The 20497-nt window shown below is 43.6% G+C and overlaps 1 protein-coding gene and 1 pseudogene across 1 annotated transcript in view; one reads left to right on the top strand and one right to left on the bottom strand.

Annotated features, from left to right (window-relative positions):
• Positions 1–408: 408 nt before the first annotated feature.
• LOC146642959 (uncharacterized) lies at positions 409–2005 on the bottom strand (annotated as a pseudogene).
• Positions 2006–14532: 12527 nt separating this feature from the next.
• prkx (protein kinase X-linked) overlaps positions 14533–20497 on the top strand; it is a 40167-nt gene continuing 34202 nt past the window's right edge. The window contains exon 1 of the mRNA XM_085397447.1: positions 14533–15200. Within this exon, the coding sequence (XP_085253573.1) occupies positions 15053–15200 (148 nt within the window). The 5' untranslated portion in view covers positions 14533–15052. The remainder of the gene's footprint in view (positions 15201–20497) is intronic.

The raw sequence follows: 20497 nt of genomic DNA on the forward strand, positions 1-20497 counted from the left end.
ACTATAAAAGTTACTACAGGAACCTTGCCATCATGGTCGGCCCCCTGTAGGGCCACTTCACTTCCTGGCAGACAACCTGAACAGTGTTTCTTGCACCAACCTCTGCCTCTTAGCCTGGCCTGGTGGTCTTTCCCACATCCTGACCTGGACTGTTTTTGTTTTGTTGGGGCCCTTAAACTCTGTGCAGTGTGTGTGCGTGCGTGCATGCGTGTTCGATCTCGTTCTTGCACTGTGTAATGACATAGGCACCTGCATGTGTGCTCAAAGCTCTTTCCAGCGTGTTCAGAGATGGGTCACTATCACGTTACTCCTGGCTGATAAAGGTTTAAGGCCATTCGTTTTAATTTGAATGTGACTCATCCGGTGTGAGTTTTGCAGAGGCCTGAATTCACTAACTAAAGTTTTTACAGTTTTTGCCCGTTGCCTGAACACATTTTGCAAAACTTTGCTCATTGTGCCAAAACCCTAAACACAAGTAAACATGACACAACACTGGGAAATATACCATTCACATCTGCACCAAATTGAAACTCTACTCTCAAAACCTAAACTCTGCTATCAAAACCTAACATTCCTTTGTCAAAATGTAACTCTGTTGACAAAATGACACATACTTGCATCATATGCAAACACTTACAGAGCAGGAGGAACACACTAGTCTACTTTATATAAAGCACTGCAGTCTTTGATTTCCATTGTTCATTCAGAAGGCATATTTTCAGGAGACACATTTGCAAACAACCAAAAAAGCAAATAGACCTACTCAATATTGTACATTGCAGTACCATGAATTCAGATAAAGCAAAAAAAACCAAAACAAAAAAAACCCCATAATACAGTAATAGAAAAAACACTATACTGTAAACAAAAAATCATGACAATTGTGCATACGTGGGCTCATGGATCCCGCCGTCTGTTGGGGTCTGGCCACAGGACCTCATCAACATCGCAAGCAATGTCTTCTCCCGCTGGGCACCGGGGAAAATATCCTCTTCCATGTCAAAACCATCCATGGATTGCTGTCACCTGAATGTCGCCGCAGGCCTGTTCCATTGCCTGCAGAAGAGGCATGCAGGCATGTAGTTGGCGGTCATATACACGCCATCTCCAAGCCGAAAAAAATTCCTCTATAGGGTTCAAAAATGGTGAGTAAGGGGGCAAGCATACCACTTCAAGTTGACTTTGGTTGGAGAACCAGGCCTGGACCAGAGCAGCCCGATGGAAACTGACATTATCCCATATCACCACAAACCTGGGCTGATCTGCTCTGTTCTGTACAACTATATCATGGAGAGCATCTAGAAATGTGAGTATGTGTTGGCTATTGTATGGACCTAGTATTGCATGATGGTGCAGAAGCCCTCGAAGGCATATGGCGGCACATAATGTGATGTTTCCCCCGCGCTGCCCTGGGACGTGTACAATTGCCCTTTGGCCAATTACATTACGACCCCGTCGTCTTGTTTTGCTCAGGTCGAATCCAGCTTCATCAATGAAAATGTATTCATGAGGCTGTGCAGCTCCATCCATGGCCAAGATTCTCTGAAAAAAAGGGGAACATATCACTGTACTACAGTGCTACACATACAGCACCCTCACCCCATCACACAGGTACCTGTGTAGCTCTCAGAATGGATCCATGTGGTACTGATATGGTACATATTCAGCTGCTACTGGACTTCACCAATACTCTATTGTAAATGTAAGGGACAGTTACACGTACCCGTACATATTCAGCTCGAAGTCCTTTGACCCTGTCACTGTTCCTCTCGAATGGGACTCTGTAGAGCTGCTTCATGGTGATGCTGTGTTTACCCAAGATGCGTCTGATGGTGGTGATGCTCACATGGTCTATGTTGCTGAACACTTGCCTGTCTGCAAGTATTTTCCGTCGTAGCTGGTGGAGACGGATGGCATTGTCTGCCCTCACTAGGTCCACAACGGCAAGTTCCTGCTGTTGTGTGAACAGGCGTTGGCGTCCTCCCCCAGAAGGTCTTCGAGTCATTCTAGAGAAATACAACCACATACTGTCATCGGTTTGCTTATTTTTCTTACAGTACTTCACTGTATATACTGTATCATCCACTGTACAACACTGTACTTCAATATAAGTAATCATGGTATGTTTCACAGAAACTACCACTTTGGCTGCAAAAGGAGCATTAGCACCCTGCAGTACGCTGCACACTTGATATGGTAACTGTAGAACAGTACTATGAAAACCATCTGAGTAGAGTAGAAGGCAGTGAGGTGAAGACAGACCTGTTTTCTAGTCGGAATTTTCTTATTACAGATGCCACTGTGAAGCGGCTTAGATGTGGGTGGACTCTCTGCCCAGCTTCCCTCATAGTCAGGCCGTGGTTGATGACATGGTCCACCAAAGTTGCTCTTATATCATCAGAAATATGGGTCCGTGCATGGCCTCTTTGACCTCCTCCTCCTCTTCCTCTTGCTCTCCCTCCATCCATGCTTGCAAAGTTCTTGAATTGGCTAAACTGAGGGCTTTTTGTGGTTGGCTAATTGGTGTTCAGTTTTGCAAGTAAGTGCCTTCAGGTGTATATTTGAGTGGTTGCAATTACCCGATGTGTTTTGTATTTTGGATACATGTGTTTTCCGAATGGCACCCTGAAATTTCATTTTTGAACGAAGTGTCTTATGTATGAAATAGAGTGTAGCATGCAGGACCATGTGTGTTGCATAAAGGAGTAAGTGTGTTGCATAATTGCAACCAGAGTGCAAAGCAGCACTTTTGTTTAAGGTATGGGTACATGTGTTTGGGGTATGGTAACAAAAGCTTCAAGTTGTGTTACTTTAGTCTAAGCATGGGTTTATAGTGTTCAAGCAACGAGCAAAAACTGTAACAAGTCAAGTGGCTTTATTGTCATTTCAACCATGTGCAGTGGTACAGTACACAGTGAACAACGCTCCTCCAAGACCATGGTGCTACGTATAACAGACAATCAACACAGGACTGCATGAAACGCAAGTGTGCAAAAATTGCACAAAAAACCCTAAAAACAAAAACAGTGCAACACAAAGACAGAACAGAATGATACAGACACAACAGTGGGGTGGCAAAAGACTGAGCATTGTGCAAAAAGTGTGTGTGTGTGTGTGTGTGTGTGTGTGTGTGTGTGTGTGTGTGTGTGTGTGTGTGTGTGTGTGTGTGTGTGTGCGTGTGTGTGTGTGTGTGCGTGTGCTATTGTGTGCAGATAAGTGCTTGAGGCAGTGACATGTATGAAGGTCCAGTCACTGAGTGTTCAGGAGTCTGACAGCTGGGGGAAGAAGCTGTTCTGTAGTCTGGCAGTGAGGGCCCGGATGCTCTGGTGCGTCTTTCCAGATGGCAGCAGGTGAAGAGTGTGTGTGAGGGGTGTGTGGGGTCCTCCATGATGCTGGTGGCTTTGCGGGTACGATAGGTGTCTGTGATGGAGGGAGGAGAGGCTCCAATGATCTTCTCAGCTCACTATCCGTCGTAGGCTATTGCAATTCGATACCGTGCAGAATTTCTGCTGTTCCCTTCAATTTCAGCCCTCACCATCACCTTAGGGTTAAAGTCCCTCTGTATCTCCTTGTCAGAGCAACTTCCTGTCTGTATCACTGAACTAGATTTTTCCTTTTAATTCTATACTGTAAATTGCGCTGGTCTGTAACACAAACTTGAAACAACTGCACATTCTAATTTCCAACTCATCACACGCCCTCAAAGAAAGCATAACACAGAAGATCACAATAGACACCATAAGTTGTTTGCACAAGCAGGCCTCTAGGACATAGTTGTGTGTGGGTTTTATGAACACTGAACACTTTTACAGAACACTGAGGAAAAGTTTACACAAGTTTATTTACAAGTTTCTTTGAATGCAGAGAAAAACCCTGAAATGCAATGGAGTCTGAAAATGGGCAGAGCGGTTGTAGGCAAGTCCATGGTCTGCACTGAGACAAGGGTTAGAGCCAAAAACAAAACTTGGGGTTAGCATCTTGCATAAGGATATTTGGCATGCAGCCTGGAGCAGATGGGGCTCAAACCACCAAGCCTTCGATTAGCTGGTGACCTGCGCTAGCTCCGGACCTACAACCACCCAAGCATAAAAAAGGTGCTACTATAAAAGGACTTTGAATGGGTAGCGGAGGTATGTTTGATAAAACACTGAGTAGAAAAGCACTATATAAGAACCACTCTGCTCTAAAGCAGTCCTCTAATCTGCACATAACTTCAGTGGAGCTGTGAAATAGTGGCAAAGTCAGTGGATTCCCAGATAGTTTCCCATCCTTTATCTAATCAAATGTCTTCATTCTGATCATGCCGCACACAGTCTGGAATAAAAGAAGGAAAAAAGGAGGCTGAATCCTAATAGCTGTTGCCCTGCTTTGCATTGCTAATGTGGTCAGAAAACTTTCAAACGAGGAAATAACTAAATGTGCAAATCAGGAAATATGGATTATGTTTGATTAAAATTTATGTTATCTTGTTATCTTGTTTCATTCTATGCTTTTCCAATAGCTCTGATATGCAGAGTTGTCCTGATTAATCTAATGGAGCTAGTGCCCCACTGGAGAAGAGTTATGTCAGTGTGAAATGTTATATTTGTATAACAGGCAGAAGTTCAAAGCAAGCACAGCCGTTACACCTCAAGCTACATTTAAATGATTAACTTTCATGTAGTGACAACGTCCAGCCAGCACTGAAGTTCTCTGCCAGCTCAGACTGTAGGAGTTAAACTGAAGCTTGCTGGCAGCTGTCTCTCAATAGAGTATTTTAAGACTATGTCAGAGGTGCTCGTGTCTCAAGGTTCCTGTTTGCCTCCTGACAAATAAGCCTTCCTGCATATTTACTATGATTATTTAATGGATTTTGTTGAAGGATAATATTAGATTAGAATCAGCTAATGTCTATGCACAGCGTTAACTCTTACATACTGATCGGGTAAAAATTGGCCTGTTTTGTCATTTGACAGCAGGAAAAACACAATAAAATGTTACATTTTTGTGCAGGCTGTTACAGGCAAATTTGACACACACCTGGCTCATAAGAGTGTGTGTGTGTGTGTGTGTGTGTGTGTGTGTGTGTGTGTGTGTGTGTGTGTGTGTGTGTGTGTGTGTGTGTGTGTGTGTGTGTGTGTGTGTGTGCCACATGTGCAAGCCCCACACACCCAAGGTTTCTTATCACTGCTTGCACAGTCTAGGTTTGGGTTCAAGATGTTAATGTGGAATTAATATTGAATAACTCACAACTGTGAACCATAGCACTTTGGTCAGCTTTGTTGTTTTTAAAGTTATATATAAATAAAGTTGGATTGGAACTGTTCCAGAATTTTCTTACCATTTCACTTTCAATAAAATATATTGAAATGGTTTTGGCTGTCATGTCATAGGTTTAGCCCAGGGTTGTAGAACCTGAAAAATACACTATTCAATTGAAAAATTGCATGTGGCATCTTGGTTAGGTTTTTTGTTGCTAAGGCAACAGCAGCATCACATTAGTATTAACTCTTTAAGTTTCTACACGGCCTCTGATAGAATGAAACATGTTTTGTTTGTTTTGATGATGCTGGCAGAGAGTGTTGTCCAAACCATGCTTTTATAGTCCTGCAAATGTGTCTGTCTCCATATGTGTTTACATCCTATCAGCAAAGGGATCGGAGTGTTTACCCACCGCAAAAGTGCTCCCATGCAGTCTTCTAAAATTCCAGCTGCATGTCACTAGACGTATGTGTTGGTCAAATGCTGCTTGGTTGACAAGTGGCTGGAATAAGGAAAGATGGAACAATGGAGTTCTCTATCACATAGAGACTCTCTCTCCACTCGGTTACATGTTCCACAGGGAATGATCCCCCTTTGTCAGGGCGTGTGGATACTTCTTTAAGACACTTGCCCGGTTACACCACACAGCTTATCTATAACAGCTGTGCAGATGTGAAATCAATGTTGGTTTGATCGACATGTACTGTTGGGTGTCATGGTCCGGGTGAGTGCAGGGTTTTTCCACTCCACTGGGCTCCACCTTCAGGCAGAGACTCCAATCAGCTTCCACACCTGGTTCCAATCAAGTCACCAGCATATAAGACCAGCATTCACAACAGACCTCTGCCAGATCTTCTGCTAACTCACGTTAGTGCTAGGCCACCAAGCCCTTGTGAGAGCCCTTAACTACTGCTTTTCTCCTCACCGTGTTTTCTTTGTCATAGGACCCACCTGGCAGTCTCCGCCTGGACGCTGGTTCTGTCATCTGGTTGCTTCCTTTCCATCATTGGACTCCACCTGCCTGCCTTCCTGCCAAGTCCCTCACTCCAAGTATATTCTGGATCCTCTCTGGACACTCCTCACCCGGAACCCCTTGGACACCCCCTCCTCACATGACACTTTAACCTGCAACGCGTAAGCCCTAACCACCATAGTCTAATCCTTCAGCTGTGATTCCCTAGACTGCCACTGACTACTTGTCTCCTCTCATTATAGTGACTGCGTACCTCCATCCAAGCCGCTGCCCCTTTTTCCATTCCCAGGATCCATCCATGAAATCTTGCACCTAGTCATAGCACTCAGAGTTTCATGTTCATAGTTTGGCCTCACAGTTCTCAGTTCATAGCTTCCACAGTTCATAGCATTCTCCGTTCATAGCATTCATAGTTTCCTGCTTTGTAAGTTAACTAGGCACTGTAAATAAAGCACTGTGTTCACGCCCGTTATGCCTCCCTCTGTGTCTGCATTTGAGTCCACACCCACAGCCTGGCCCTCTCGGCCCTAACAGTTGGGTACCGTGTGTCAGTGTGTGTCCGTTACCTTCAGCATCCTCCTTTGACCTGTTCGGGGAAGCTGATGTGAAATGGCTGTCTCTCAAAGCTGCCTTTTTGGTAGTCATAACATCCACCAGGAGGATTAGCGAGCTCCATGCTCTAGCCAACCCTGCATTCCTGCCAAAGGTCCTGTTTGAATACACCTCCCACTAGGGGCTTGGACCAGGAGGCAGCTCAGCACCAGGTTGGTGTCTGGGCCATGGCAGAGTATGTGAGGCATACTCAGCCTTTTTAGGCAAACAGACCAGGTATTTGTCAGTTTTCACCCTGCGATCCTGGGCAGACCCCTGTCTAAGTCCAGACTATCCTGTTTCGTTGTGGAGACATTTTACCAGACATACGCCTACTCCGGTGTCCCCCTCCCTTCCAGAGTATGGGCCCACTCGACCTGAGGGATGGCCACCTCATGGGCCTTATGAAGAGGTGGTTCCCTCTTTAGACAACCAGATGGCTGAGTCCACATTTGCCAGGTTCTGCCATCAGAATGGGGCAGCCAGACCCTCCTTCAGGGAGCAGGTGCTGAGTGCTCTTTAGCGGTTGCCTGCTATGTGTCCACAGTTAGCCTAGCATCATAGTGGCGTGTTCAGTTGCAGTGTTCTCTACATCTTACGGGACCCTCTGGGGCCAGTCTTGTGTCTTGCAGATTGATAGCCCCTCCACTCCCTGGTTCGACCTTCATGTTTTATAGATGCACGGGGTGTGACGGGGCAAGCTGTAGTGTTTTAAAGAAGTATCCGCACACCCTGACAAAAGGGGATCATACCTGTACATGTGGAATATATCATGGAGCGGAGAGAGAGTCTCTCACTCAGAGAACCAAGGTTACAATGTAGCCATACATTCACTGAGAATAGGAAAAGCGGGGTGGGTGGACACTTCTTATTGTTTTAAAGTTTTTATTCAGCTCTTTTTAAGTAAAAACATTGCTCTTCTCCAGAGTTAGCCGATGAACAAACAAGAGCACAAGCAAAGGTTGTACTGATCGCAGCACACATTTTTCACACTGCAGATTGACTTCACCCTATTCCTGCTCAAGCAAAAAGCAAGCATAACACAGGAGTCCAAAATATCCCATAGTTGTTCAGCTGGTGTGACATCTGGTGACTGTGAAGAGCCTTGGATTATATTCATCTCCACCAAAACCTTCAGTGGTCACTGATGCTCTAGATCAGGGGTGTCGAACTCCAGTCCTCAAGGGCTGGTGTCCAGAGGCTACGTCCACACGTACACGGGTATTTTTGAAAACGGAGATTTTCCGTTTTTGTTTTTGCACATGTGCACACGTGCAGTTTTGAAAAAATATTTCCATCCACATGTAAATGCTAAAAACGAAATGTTGGCCAATCAGAAGTCTAGAAGCCTGGGAGGGAAAGACTAAACAGGGTTTTGTACCCTCACAAAACCGAAAAGTTTTTGTTTTCCTGAAAAGGCAGATAATTTTGTGTTACTTTTCAGGTGCCTTCAACATTTCAGATGTTAATAACTAAAGACAGTATTTTGGTTGGTGTAGACTCACAACTAGGAATAAACAAAATGCATACAGCACACATAAATGTACTTTTTTTTAAAAACTAAATTTATTCAAAGCGACGTTGGGATTTGTGTTGTGACAGCGACTGTGTTGAAAGGTCACCAACATGTAGCCACACATCTGAAAGCATATTGATTTGCTCTCCTGATATTTAGACTGCGGTATTGATATTTTAACCTTTGCCTATAAGCCACGTCCGAAGTTCACTCAGACGCCTCTGTCTTTCTAAACGGAGGGACAGTAACTGCGCATGTATATGTGTGTAAAAACTGCAGATAGTCAGATTAACAGTAACAGTATTTTGTCTCTATAAATTCATCTCATGTAAACAATAACATAGCGCACAGCGTCACGCCAAAAAAGGCGCACACCTTTGACGTTCCATGACAAACGGAGTTTTCCTCGTCCGCACGTAAACGCAAAAATGGAGTTTTCGAAAATCAGGAGTTTTTAAAAATCTCCATTTTCAGTGATTGAAAACACAGTTTACGTGTGGATGAAAGGTGCAAACGCATAGAAAAATCTGCGTTTTCAAAAATACCCGTGTACGTGTGGACGTTCCTTGGTAATGAACTAATCGTGTGATTCAGGTGTGTTGACCCAGGGTGAGATCTAAAACCTGCAGGACACCGGCCTTCGAGGCCTGGGGTTCGACACCCCTGGTCTATGCTGATCTACTGATCTATGCTCCTGTGACATCTCAATTTCCCTCTGGGATTAATAAAGTCTCTCTGATTCTGAAGTTTGAATATAGCTGAGCTTTTGCTGGCAAAAGTTGAGGTTTGGAAAGAGAAAATCTGACAGGCCGGATGTGGTTGGCAGGAAGACGAATGGGGCTGGACAAGGTCAACACGTTAACGAGCTAACTGCGCTAACGCACTAGTTCCCACCCATGTAACTGAGCATTGCGTGGCACATCCAACATACTGTTTTACTTTAGTCCATGACACGTTTACCTTCAGGGTCATACGTCACATGAAAACCAAAATAATTCCAAACGCCAGATCTGAATGAGGGTGGGGGAGGTTCAATTTGCCATGTTGCAACCAGAGCTTAGCTTCTGTCTGGCTAGCTCGCCCTGCGCTCAGTGAATCTGCGTTCGACTACTCCGCCTAGGCTGCACTGTCGAGCGCAGATCCACTGAGCGCTCAACACAGACAGCATCGTCAGAAGGAAAGTTGATAACATAAATTAAAAATTCTGTATTGTTCGATACGTATGTGTACCGAACCGAAAGCACTGTATCGAACAGTTCAATATCGATACGAATATCGTTGCACCCCTAGTTAATACTGTCCATATGTATATAGTGCTGCAGAACTGTGGATAACATAACAAACGTCATGTTTGGGGGTCCTAAAGGCACTGCACATCACCCCCAAAACACCAACAACGGTGAAGTTTGGATCATCATAGTGTGGGGCTGTTTTTCAGAATATGGCACTGGCACACTTCATATAACTATAGCAGGGATAAATGGAAAAATGTACCAAGACATTCTTGCTAAAAATATGCTGCCATCTACCAGGACCATGAAATGAACGTGAACGTTTCAGGAAGACAACGATTCCAAGCACACTGCCAAGGAAACTCTCAATTGGTTTCAGAGAAAAAAATAAAGCCTCTAGAATGGCCCAGCCAGTCACCTGACCTGAATCCAAGCCCTTGAGCCCTTGAGTAAGTCAGAGTCAGAGTTGTGGTTCCACAAGTGCTTAGAGGGCAGTTGTACTGAGATTTTTCTCCTTCCTTTTCTTTTAAAATACACCTCAAACTTCTGTGCTGCTGTATCTTTATAGTGTGGCTAGTATATGTTGATAACCTTCGGAACTATTGTGAGGCTCCATGCTACAGATTTGATCAATCAAATAATTGACTGTTATTTCCTCAGAATTCTGGAGAAAAAAAAAAGATGTCCCCACTTTTTCTTTTTCCAGCGGCCAATCATCTTTTGTACCATGCTCCGCCACTGCTGGAGGGGAAAAATGACCTATTGGAGTGAATGGAGATGCCGCAACTCTCCCATTCAACGGCTCTGGAAAGATCTAAAGCTCAGAGTTCACTGAACCTTTGGGAGTAGAAGACTGATTGTGTGGCCAAAGTCACGCCTGAGCAATGGGACTAGCTTCTCCATACAGGAGGCGCCTTGAAGCTGTCATCACCAAAAAAGGCTTTGGTACAAAGTATTAAATGAATCTCACTAAGTGTGTGCAATAATCTTTTTCCTGTGTCGTATTTTCATTTTTACACATAACTTCATTGTGGACATCTATGGTTGGATTTCTTTGTACGTGTGGATTTGATTGGTTATTACTGGCATCTGGTGAAAAGTTCATGCCAACACCTTTACAAAAATATTTACTTAGCGAATGTGGTGATGTGTTCAATACTAATCTTACCTGCTGGGGCTTAATTAATGGATGTGTGCACGTGAGTTAACTGGAGGAACCACATTAGCCAGTATGATGCCAATTTAGCATTGGCGCCTTCTGAAAACATTTCAACACGTTTGAGAACTTGTTATTATAGAGCATTAACATCTGGGTTATTTTGTTTTTTGTTGTATTTTTGGGGTATTAGCAATTGGAGGGAAAAAATCAATTTAATCCACATTGAAGTACAGTTTCACCATCTCATCATCTTAGTGTTAAACTGACACTGGAAGTGTCAGTTTAGTTACAAGTAAGTTATTTACTTGGGCAGCACAGTGGTGCAGTGGTTTGCACTGTTGCCTCACAAGAAGGGCCTGAGTTCAATTCCACCATCAAGCCAGGGATTTTCTGTGTGGAGTTTGCATGTTCTCCTTGTGTTTGCATGGTCTTCTCTCCGGGGAATCTGGTTTCCTCCCACAATCCAGTAAGGATACCGGATACCATACCATCCAATATGGTATGGTATGGTATCCAAAGAAGCACAGTTAGTGGGGTTAGGTTAAATTGCCCATAAGTGTGAGCATGAATCTCAGTGTGTTAGCTCTGCGACAGGCTGGTGACCTGTCCATGGTATACCCTGCCTCTTGCCCTAAGACAGCTGGGACAGGCTCCAGCCCCCTGAGACCCTGAATTGGATAAGAGGAGGAGAATGGATGGAGTGGATCTTTTAGCACATGAACACAGTGGGATAATAAGAAAGATAAGACCAACTGAAGCTTTGTTCAGAAGCTTGGGCACAAGGAAAAAAACATATAGACTTTGGTGAGTTGGTTGAATTTGTACAAAATGAAATGCCTGGTAATGGACAAGGACATGGATGGTTACACTCTCGTGCAATAAACAGGATGTATGTATCACAAAACACGATAAGATGGCCGATCAGTTTGTTTTACTAACTCATCTACACAAGACGCAGCAGCCGTGGCAGTTTGTCCTGCAACAACAACTGTAATCTCCACACTTTGACTTTCTTATGGAAATAGTATTTCACTTTTTTCGTTGTTTTTTTAATTATTGTAAGTAGTACTTACAGTTTTTTACAGACGCTAGGACACATTTCTCAATACTTAGGTCACTTTTGCAAAACTCCTCACACAGTGAGCACAACAGAAGTCTATGTGGGCTAAACTGAGGACCAGTTATCATTGTTTTGGCACAAAATGCATTCAATGACTACATCTCTCAAATTTCATGAATTATCTTCTCACTCAGACACAACAACTGCCAAAAATCTTTGTATGTACAGGACATTTTGCATGTGCTTACATACTGTTTTCAAAACTGTTAAACTTATGGCCAAAACAATAACACAATGCAAAACTTGAAAAGACAGCAAAATCCAACAGCAATATTTTATTGAAACATATTTTAAATCTAAAAATGCAGTTTAACCAGCCACAGCTGATTCTCATTGTAGATGAACATCTACACAGGTGTTACTCCTTCAATTTTTCAACTCCTTCAATTCTGGCAGCCAGAAGATTCTTTCCTAGGTGTGTTGCCCTAGATGACATAAGATGTGATGTGGATGAGAACCTGTGGCCAAATGGAGGAGACCGAGTAGATTAGCATTACTATTGTATGTGTATCAGTGGATGGTGTGTATACAAATTCTTGTATTTTGGGATTACTTAGTGCAAAAAAATAAAAATACATAAACAAATATTAACGAATTCTGCATGATGTCTGATTCATTCCAGTAACATATATTGAAATTATAAACAGAGATGTGTCCTTGTTTTACACAAGAAAACACTGTGTAACATGTTGTTAGTGTTTTTTAGGTCATTGTTTTGTGGGTGACAAAGTGTGTTTGTCGGCTGTCAACCTTTGCTAGTGTTCTGGAAGAATGAGTTTATTTGAGACCTGAATGAAGTGTTTTGGTAGTTGTAGTGCATTTTGAATGTGAAATGAACTGCTTTGCCAAGCTGAAGGTCAGTTAGGAGGATTGTGTGAAGTGTTTTGCAAAAGTGACCTAAGTATTGAGACATGTGTCCTAGCGGCTGTAAAAAAACTGTAATCTTGAAATTTCGACATTTCTCAAAATGATCATTTTTAAAAATATATTTTTTATATTACGTTATATGTGTCGTAATGTGGAGGCTGACAGGCAGGAGAAAATAAAGGGGGGGAGTAGAGAACATGATAAAAGGATGGAGCAAAAGTGTGTGTGTGTGTGTGTGTGTGTGTGTGTGTGTGTGTGTGTGTGTGTGTGTGTGTGTGTGTGTGAGACAGTGTGTGAGAGTGTGTGTAAGTGTATGTGTGTGTGTGTGTGTGTGTGTGTGTGAGAGAGAAAGAGAGAGAGAGAGAGAGAGAGAGAGAGAGAGAGAGAGGCATAGTGAGTAATGAACTTCATTATGAGGGTGGGGAGCTGCAGTAACGCCCCCCAGAAACCAGAGGCAGGCAGAGATGGATCCAGGAGATCTTGGCCATCCACAGCCTCCAAGAGTACCGAAGACCTAAGGCCACACATCTCAGCAAATACTGTGCAGCCATCCCAGAAAGAGAAGGCCGGAGGCCCCTTACTGGTGGTGGTCAGAGGGCCCGGTGGCGCCAGTGTCCGGCAGCCTCGCCTCTGTCAGTGCGCCCCAGGGTGGCTGTGGCTACAATGTAGCTGCCATCACCAGTGTGTGAAAAGGTGTGTGAATGGGTGAATGACTGAATGTAGTGTAAAGCGCTTTGCGGTCCTTAGGGACTGAGTAAAGCACTATACAAATGCAGGCCATTTACCATTTTACCATTTACTGGCAGTAAGATACATATTAACTCATTCACTGCCATTGACGTCTATAGCCGTCAATGGCAGTGAATGAGTCAATGGGTTTAACTCATTCACTGCCAATGGCTGGCAGTGAATGAGTTAAGTAGTTCTATTTACTATCATTTTGATCTTCAGATCAATTTCCTGACCTTGAGGGAGAAGTCCCAATTCAAATGTGACAGGTTATTTCTAATAATATCACCCTTGTTAGAATCAGAGTTTCTAAGTTATACCACATTTTGTCAATTTTTAACCAAAAAGTCATTAAGCTGACCTTGAAGATCTTTGTGTACTTGAGCAAAATGTAAAGGATGAATGTACTCTATCTATATTACTCTATTCTACATGCCTACAACGTTTATTAGAATTCAGCTAAAACCTTTCATGCCATTGTGTTTACAGAATGATCACACACATATGCAAATGCTACCAAAACATTACCTCATTTCTAGTAATAACTAAGAAGCCGGTGCAGGTGCTGCTTGAGACATGTTTCTGCAGGCTCCAGCAGTTGGTAGGTTTGAAATTATGATGGCTCACTGTTTCACAGCAAATAATTATACAGGTTAATGTATAGTGCATCTCTTAGGCTGATTGCATGCAGGACCTGAAGAGTAATAAGATGTCCTTTGTTAATTTCATACATGTATGATATTCTTTTACTGTTAATAGCTTTGTCTGCTTGTTAAAGCTCGGGGTCCGGTACCTGTCTTCATCATCACGCCCTGACTCATGACTCACACATGATTGGTTAACGTCTCGGAACTAATTCGTTTTATTCGTTAACCGATTGTTCGTCAACATCCAGTTTCCGTGCCAGGTCACTTCCAGTAAGACAGCACGTTCAAGACGTTGACTAATATAACATAGAAAATATTTGCATTTTTTCAGACTTTGCACATATACCGCTTCTTTAACGTGCAGATGTAAAACGACAATGATGAAGGAAAACTCGGATCTCGCTCACGTTCTCGTTTTATCCAGTAAACCGGTTCGTTTTCTTTTCTTCTGAAAGTCCTAACCGGAAATTACTTGAAAAGCGACCGGAATCTCTTCCTGGTCGATGTGGACAGAAAGAAGAAATTCAGGGTGAGGTCTGTTGTTGTAGTTGCGATAATAATGGGGAGAATTACTGACGATATGTCGGGAGAGGCCCGTGGTTTATGCAGGACTGCGTTGTGCGGCGTATGAAGCCCACTTTCATTATGCTTGAACAGATGTGCAGCGCTGCATTCTCCATGGACACTGTGTTAGCCGCTAACGCTACAGACTAGTGCACCTGTGACCGGCTTCTTTGTGTCATTTCAATCTGCGGTTATTTTCCCCATTGACTGTTAGTTAACTCAGCTTATTAAGGTGAACTTTAGGAGGTTTTTTGCAATCATCCAGGGCGGCAAGCCCCAGTCACTGGTATCCGACGTGCTGTGCAAGGTTGACGAAGAAGTCCGTCTCCAGAAATGCGTGGTGTTCGCTCAGTTTGCCCCTGGCTGGATGTTTATAGATCCACATAGTCCCAGAATAGTTCCGAAAGTCAGCGATGGCGTCATCCAAAGCAAAGGTCGGAGTCAACAGTGAGACAAACGCCCTTAAAGACAGTAAAAGCAACGCGAGCAGCTCAGCTGAGGACGCCTCACCACATAACCGCACATATTGCCTTGATGACCTGGAGACTGTCGCCACAGTCGGTGAGTTGACCACAACATTTGATTTGTCCGTAACTGTTCGGGTGTCTTATCTTAGGCTTAGGCGGGGTGTTCCCCAGAGGTGTTTGACGCCAGAAAACCTTTTTTAAAATTGATGAGTTTTCATATTTGAGATCTTTTCCTTAAAAACATAAAGCTGGAGCTGGTCACACCTGGACCAGGTGCTGATGGTGTGCAGGGTGAGAGTTTTACAGTCTGTGCTGATTGGTTTCTATGATCGTAACATGTTGTTCTAAGGAAGCAGAAGCTTTGCTGGAGTGTTCAGTGATTTCCTGTTCAACGTCTCCTGTTATTGGCAGTCGTTGCCAACTGAAAGGTTCTCTGCTGTGAAACAATCGGATCTGTTCTGTTTCCTCATTAAAATGATCCCTCAGTTGGTCTGAACTGTGAGCGTGCAGTGTGTCACTCTTACTCACACGTTCACTCTTCTGCGTTTTCATTCAGTGTCCAGTGTGTGGCTGTTTGGAGTCATCGACTGTGCTGTGCTCAGGTCTGATAGACCGAATCCTGACTTTGATTCATTCCCATAGAAACTGTTGGAATTGAAGGTTCTGGTCTGAATGAATCTTCTACCGTTTCTTTATCTGTACTTTTCCCAGTAGTGTAAGCTCACTACTGCTGCTGCTGCTGCCCGTCACCCCTCCCAGGGTACGCGCCACCAAACTTTTAAGCTTACCTTTTTTTTTCATTTAAATACTCATATTGGTTGTATCAGCAGCAAAAACCACATATTCAAACAGAACAAACACCATTTTTACATATTTACATCATGGACAATAGTTACCAAAGCAGAGTACTGTACAGTTATTAAAATTAGAGTACAGATAAGTGGCAAGCCCAGGCTGTAGTGTGCAAACAGAGCCGGATACTGAAAGGTGCAGTTACAGCGCTGATGTAAACCTCTGTTTGTTGGGAGCAGTTCTGATTGTGCAGTCTGACAGCTGCAGGGAGGAAGGACCTGCAGAAACGCTCCTTCATGCATCGAGGATGCAGCGGTCTGTCACTGAAGCAGCTCTGCAGCAACATCTACATGCATGGGCTGGGAGACTCTGTCCATCAGAGATGTTATTTTGGCCAGAGTCCTTCTGTCTCCCACCACCTGCACTGGGTCCAGGGTGCATCCCAGCACAGAGCTGGCCTTCCTGATGACTTTATCCATATAATATGGGTTCCATAGGTCAGATTATTAGGTGCGCTCAGACTTGATATGGTACAAAAAAGTAAGAGGCATTTAAAAAAAAATTAGAACAATATAAGCACCAGTGTCAATAACAACACTGTTTTTCAGCTGTGCCCCCACACACCGTGTGGTGTACATGCACACTATGCCTGACCTAAATCCAGTAGAGCAGCATGTTTTGGTCCACGTAACCTGCCCAGATTCACCTCAACGATGCCCTGGTCCAGATCTGCGAGGAGACCCTGTCCCTTGTCTCATTAGGAGCGTCCCCCATGTTGTCAGACGTCCATACAGGCACATAAGGAGTATCCTGCTGCATCAGTTTATCACTTTGGTTTTTGGAGTCTCTTTGAATTTAGCTTACTGTAGTTTTTTTCCACATTTGTATCAAATGTGGCATCCATTTGTTATTAACACATTATCCATTGAGCAGCATCAGGACCCGCACCAGTGGGGGGGTGCATGGTGGGTCCTGAGGTCCTGAGTTGGAATCCACCACCTGGCCTGTTCTGCATGCGTGTTCTACCCATGTTTGCGTGGCGTCTCTCTGAGTAATCCAGCGTCCTCCAAACACATGCATTTGGTGGGGTTGGGTTAATTGATGATTTTAAACTGCCCATGGGTGTGAATGGTTGTCTGGAGTGTGCTAGGCTCCACCCCCCATGATCGCTCGGCACCATATTGTCTTTGCTGACTGAATTGAGTTGGTGAGGAAGGCTGCTGGTGTTTCTGTGTAACTGCTGGCACATCCATCCCTGCCAGGGTTGCACCTCCGCGTCAGTCCAGGACTTAAAGAGAAATGTCGCACTTTTTAAACACAAATAATAGTTTTATCCTTTTAATATGCAAACACTGCAAATAAGTATCTCATCCAATAATACTTCAGTCAGTATTGGGCGTCAGTGTGCTTCATCATAACTGTGTGGAGGTTACCCTTTGCTCAGGTCAGCTAGTATAAATGAATGAAGGCTCGTGGTTATCAGTAAACAATAAATATAAAGGTGTCACATCTTTCAGTAACAACTCGATTTGGTGCAGTTTGAACTGAACAGATTTGCATTTCAGTGACTACAAATGGCATCCAATTGAATAAAACTATGGGATGACACCATTTATGAATTGTTATGGAAGTGAAAAGTATTCTTCTTCTTCTTCTTTTTAAACATAATTTCCTCTGGAAGGATTCTGATTCTGATGCTGATATCTGATAGGCCAATAATGTCACCTGACCCATGTGTCATCTGGGCTGTAGAGATCAGAAAGCTGCCATGAACATGCCCAGGCAGAGGTTGGACATGTTCAGGCAGCAGGCTGCCGTGAGGACACCTCACTGTTGGCACCTGCTGTACGTGATGCCACAAGAACTCGGGCAGAAACCTTCGGACTCTTACCCAGAGGACTTACAGCCCAGCCAGCCGTGGGCTGGATTTAATAATAATAATGGATTGGATTTATATAGCGCTTTTCAAGGCACCCAAAGCGCTTTACAATACCACTATTCATTCACTCTCACACTCACACACTGGTGGAGGCAGCTACGGTTGTAGCCACAGCTGCCCTGGGGCAGACTGACAGAAGCCAGGCTGCCATATCGCACCATCGGCCCCTCTGGCCAACACCAGTAGGCGGTAGGTGAAGTGTCTTGCCCAAGGACACAACGACCAGGACAGAGAGCCCGGGGATCGAACCGGCGACCTTCCGGTTACAGATACGCTTCCCAACCCCCTGATCTCTCTTAAGCACTGCATTTTTTTAATCAGTGTGACAAACAAATGCACGTGCCACACGTTACTTGAATTCAGAAAAGCTCGAGTCCGTTAGATATCCAATTTACAATTGTGTAAACTGGATGTGTAACTGTCTGTAGGGATGAAAGGAGCATGTCATAGAGTTTGCACTTAAAGACCAGTTTACTCAAGCTCAGCGAGTTTCATGATGTCTTATACTGATGTCACAAAAGTCCAGATGAACAGGATCAGCGCTCCTGGACTGAGTGTGCATCAAACCCATACCTTCCTGTTGCTGCTGTCACCCTGACGCTCGTCTCCACCCTCTCCACACTGATCCACCCCTCTTCTGCACTGTGCACTGCTGTGGATGTTTGCGGCATTTCACAGCTTGTTGTGTCTTTATTGTTGTACCTGTTTGCCTCTCATGCACATGCATGTTTTCTGTTTTGCTTCTACTGACATTCATCCTTCTTCTCTCCAGTGCATACCTCCACCTGTCAGTAGGGCTGAACGATATATCGCATTTGCGATAATATCGCGACATGATCAAGTGCAATTTTCTAACCGCAAAGGCTGCGATTATACTCTGGACATGTCCAAATTCATGGGCTGCATCCTCCTGAGGCCGCATTTGTAGACCGATTACGTCACAGCGACGTGCCGAAGGCTGTCCAAATTACTACCATATCCCAGAATTCATAGCGCGGCCCAGCCAAACTCCAGTTTCCAGCAATGGCGGCCGCTACTAAGTTTTAAAATTACTCATACTAATCTTTCTGGGTCACAAAATAAACTTTTAACATATTTTCAGGCGAGAAAGTAGTTGTGTAAACATCAAATATCTGCTCGGTTTATCAAGATATCCCATATTTGCAAAAGTGCTTCGACGTTTTCAGAGGCGTCTGCTACCCACCAGCTCGACAGCTAGCCGGGAGCTCGAGGGTTACTGATGCGGCCGAGAACGGCACAACTCCCGGCACATCATTTTCAGATCACCGCGGAGTTTCGCTGCTCGGGTTAAACGTAATATATAAGTCACTTAGACAACCTAAAAATGTTATTGTTGGGCTTTTTTCAGTGTTTTGTTTGTTCGTGAGTAAATCGGTTTGGCTGAGATTAAAGTTATTAGATTAGATAAAATAAAACTTTATTAATCCCCCGGGTGGGTTCCTCCTTGGTTTTCACACAGCTGACTAAACGTCAAACAGAAAACTTATTAAACAGAAGTATGAGACAGTCGAGAATTTACACCAGTGTCTGGTTATATTTTAGATAGCAAGAAGCAGACGGCCGAGTTTATTAAACTCCACCGAGACAGCGGTGACGCTAATCAGAACTAGACCGTCCAATTTCACGCCTTTAAACTTTAAAGGCGTGTTTGTGTGTGTGTTTATACAATTGCTATTATGTTTGCACTTTATGTGTAATGTTACTGACTGCAGAGATCAGTAAGATGTGTGTATTTTTTATTTATTAGTTTTATTTATTTAATATTATTTTTTAATTGAATGACTGTCTAGTAGTTCACAGATGTTGAAAAACTGAGTGTGGTAAAGCCACTGATTTTGTTTATGTATATTTCTGCAATCTGCACATTGCACTGACTTTCATTTTAATGTTTACACCAGGGTTCCTTGTCAGCACTTTATGCTCAGATGTTTGTAAGCTAAAAATAAACTATTGTGTATGTTCAAATATACTGTTGTGATTGAAGAAGTTAAATAAAAATGTCAGTCATCAATTCATGCATCACCTCATGTCATCATAACAGAGGTCTGTCTTCCAGGAAAGAACAGTTTAAAATTAATGTAATATAGTATTGGCCATACTATATGATGTATTGCTTGTCTTTGTTTAATAATACAGAAGACAAAGACCTTAAAAAATAATCGCATATCGCATCGCAATCGCAATATTGGGGCAAAAAATCGCAATTAGATTATTTTCCATAATCGTTCAGCCCTACCTGTCAGGCTCTCATCTCTTTCGCTGCATATAATAATGTTGTCTGAGAACATCATAGTCCAAGCAAACTCTCATCTGCCTCGTCTGTGAATCTGTCCATCGCCAGTCCAAGGAAGAAGGGGCTCAGAGTCCCCCCGATGTCACTTCAACCCAGCCCTGATCCGTCTGTCACTCCTGCACACCTGGCTCATTCTCACAATGTCCAGTCCAGCTTTCTGAGTCATTGACTGCTATGCACTCCAGACATTGGATCAGTTCCCTTAATTTACTACAGCACTCCAAACGTCTTATGAATAACTACAAGCCTAATATTAGCTGTCATGGTCAGATTAAAAGCACCTGGAAATGACAGTTTATATAATAAATATCTTTACAGCTGTGATCCCTGATGGCTCGCTGGGCCC

Source organism: Rhamphochromis longiceps, linkage group LG23 (genome assembly GCF_057381845.1).
Source record: "Rhamphochromis longiceps isolate RC_006_pf linkage group LG23, R_longiceps_female_GT1.1, whole genome shotgun sequence".
NCBI lineage: Eukaryota > Metazoa > Chordata > Actinopteri > Cichliformes > Cichlidae > Rhamphochromis > Rhamphochromis longiceps.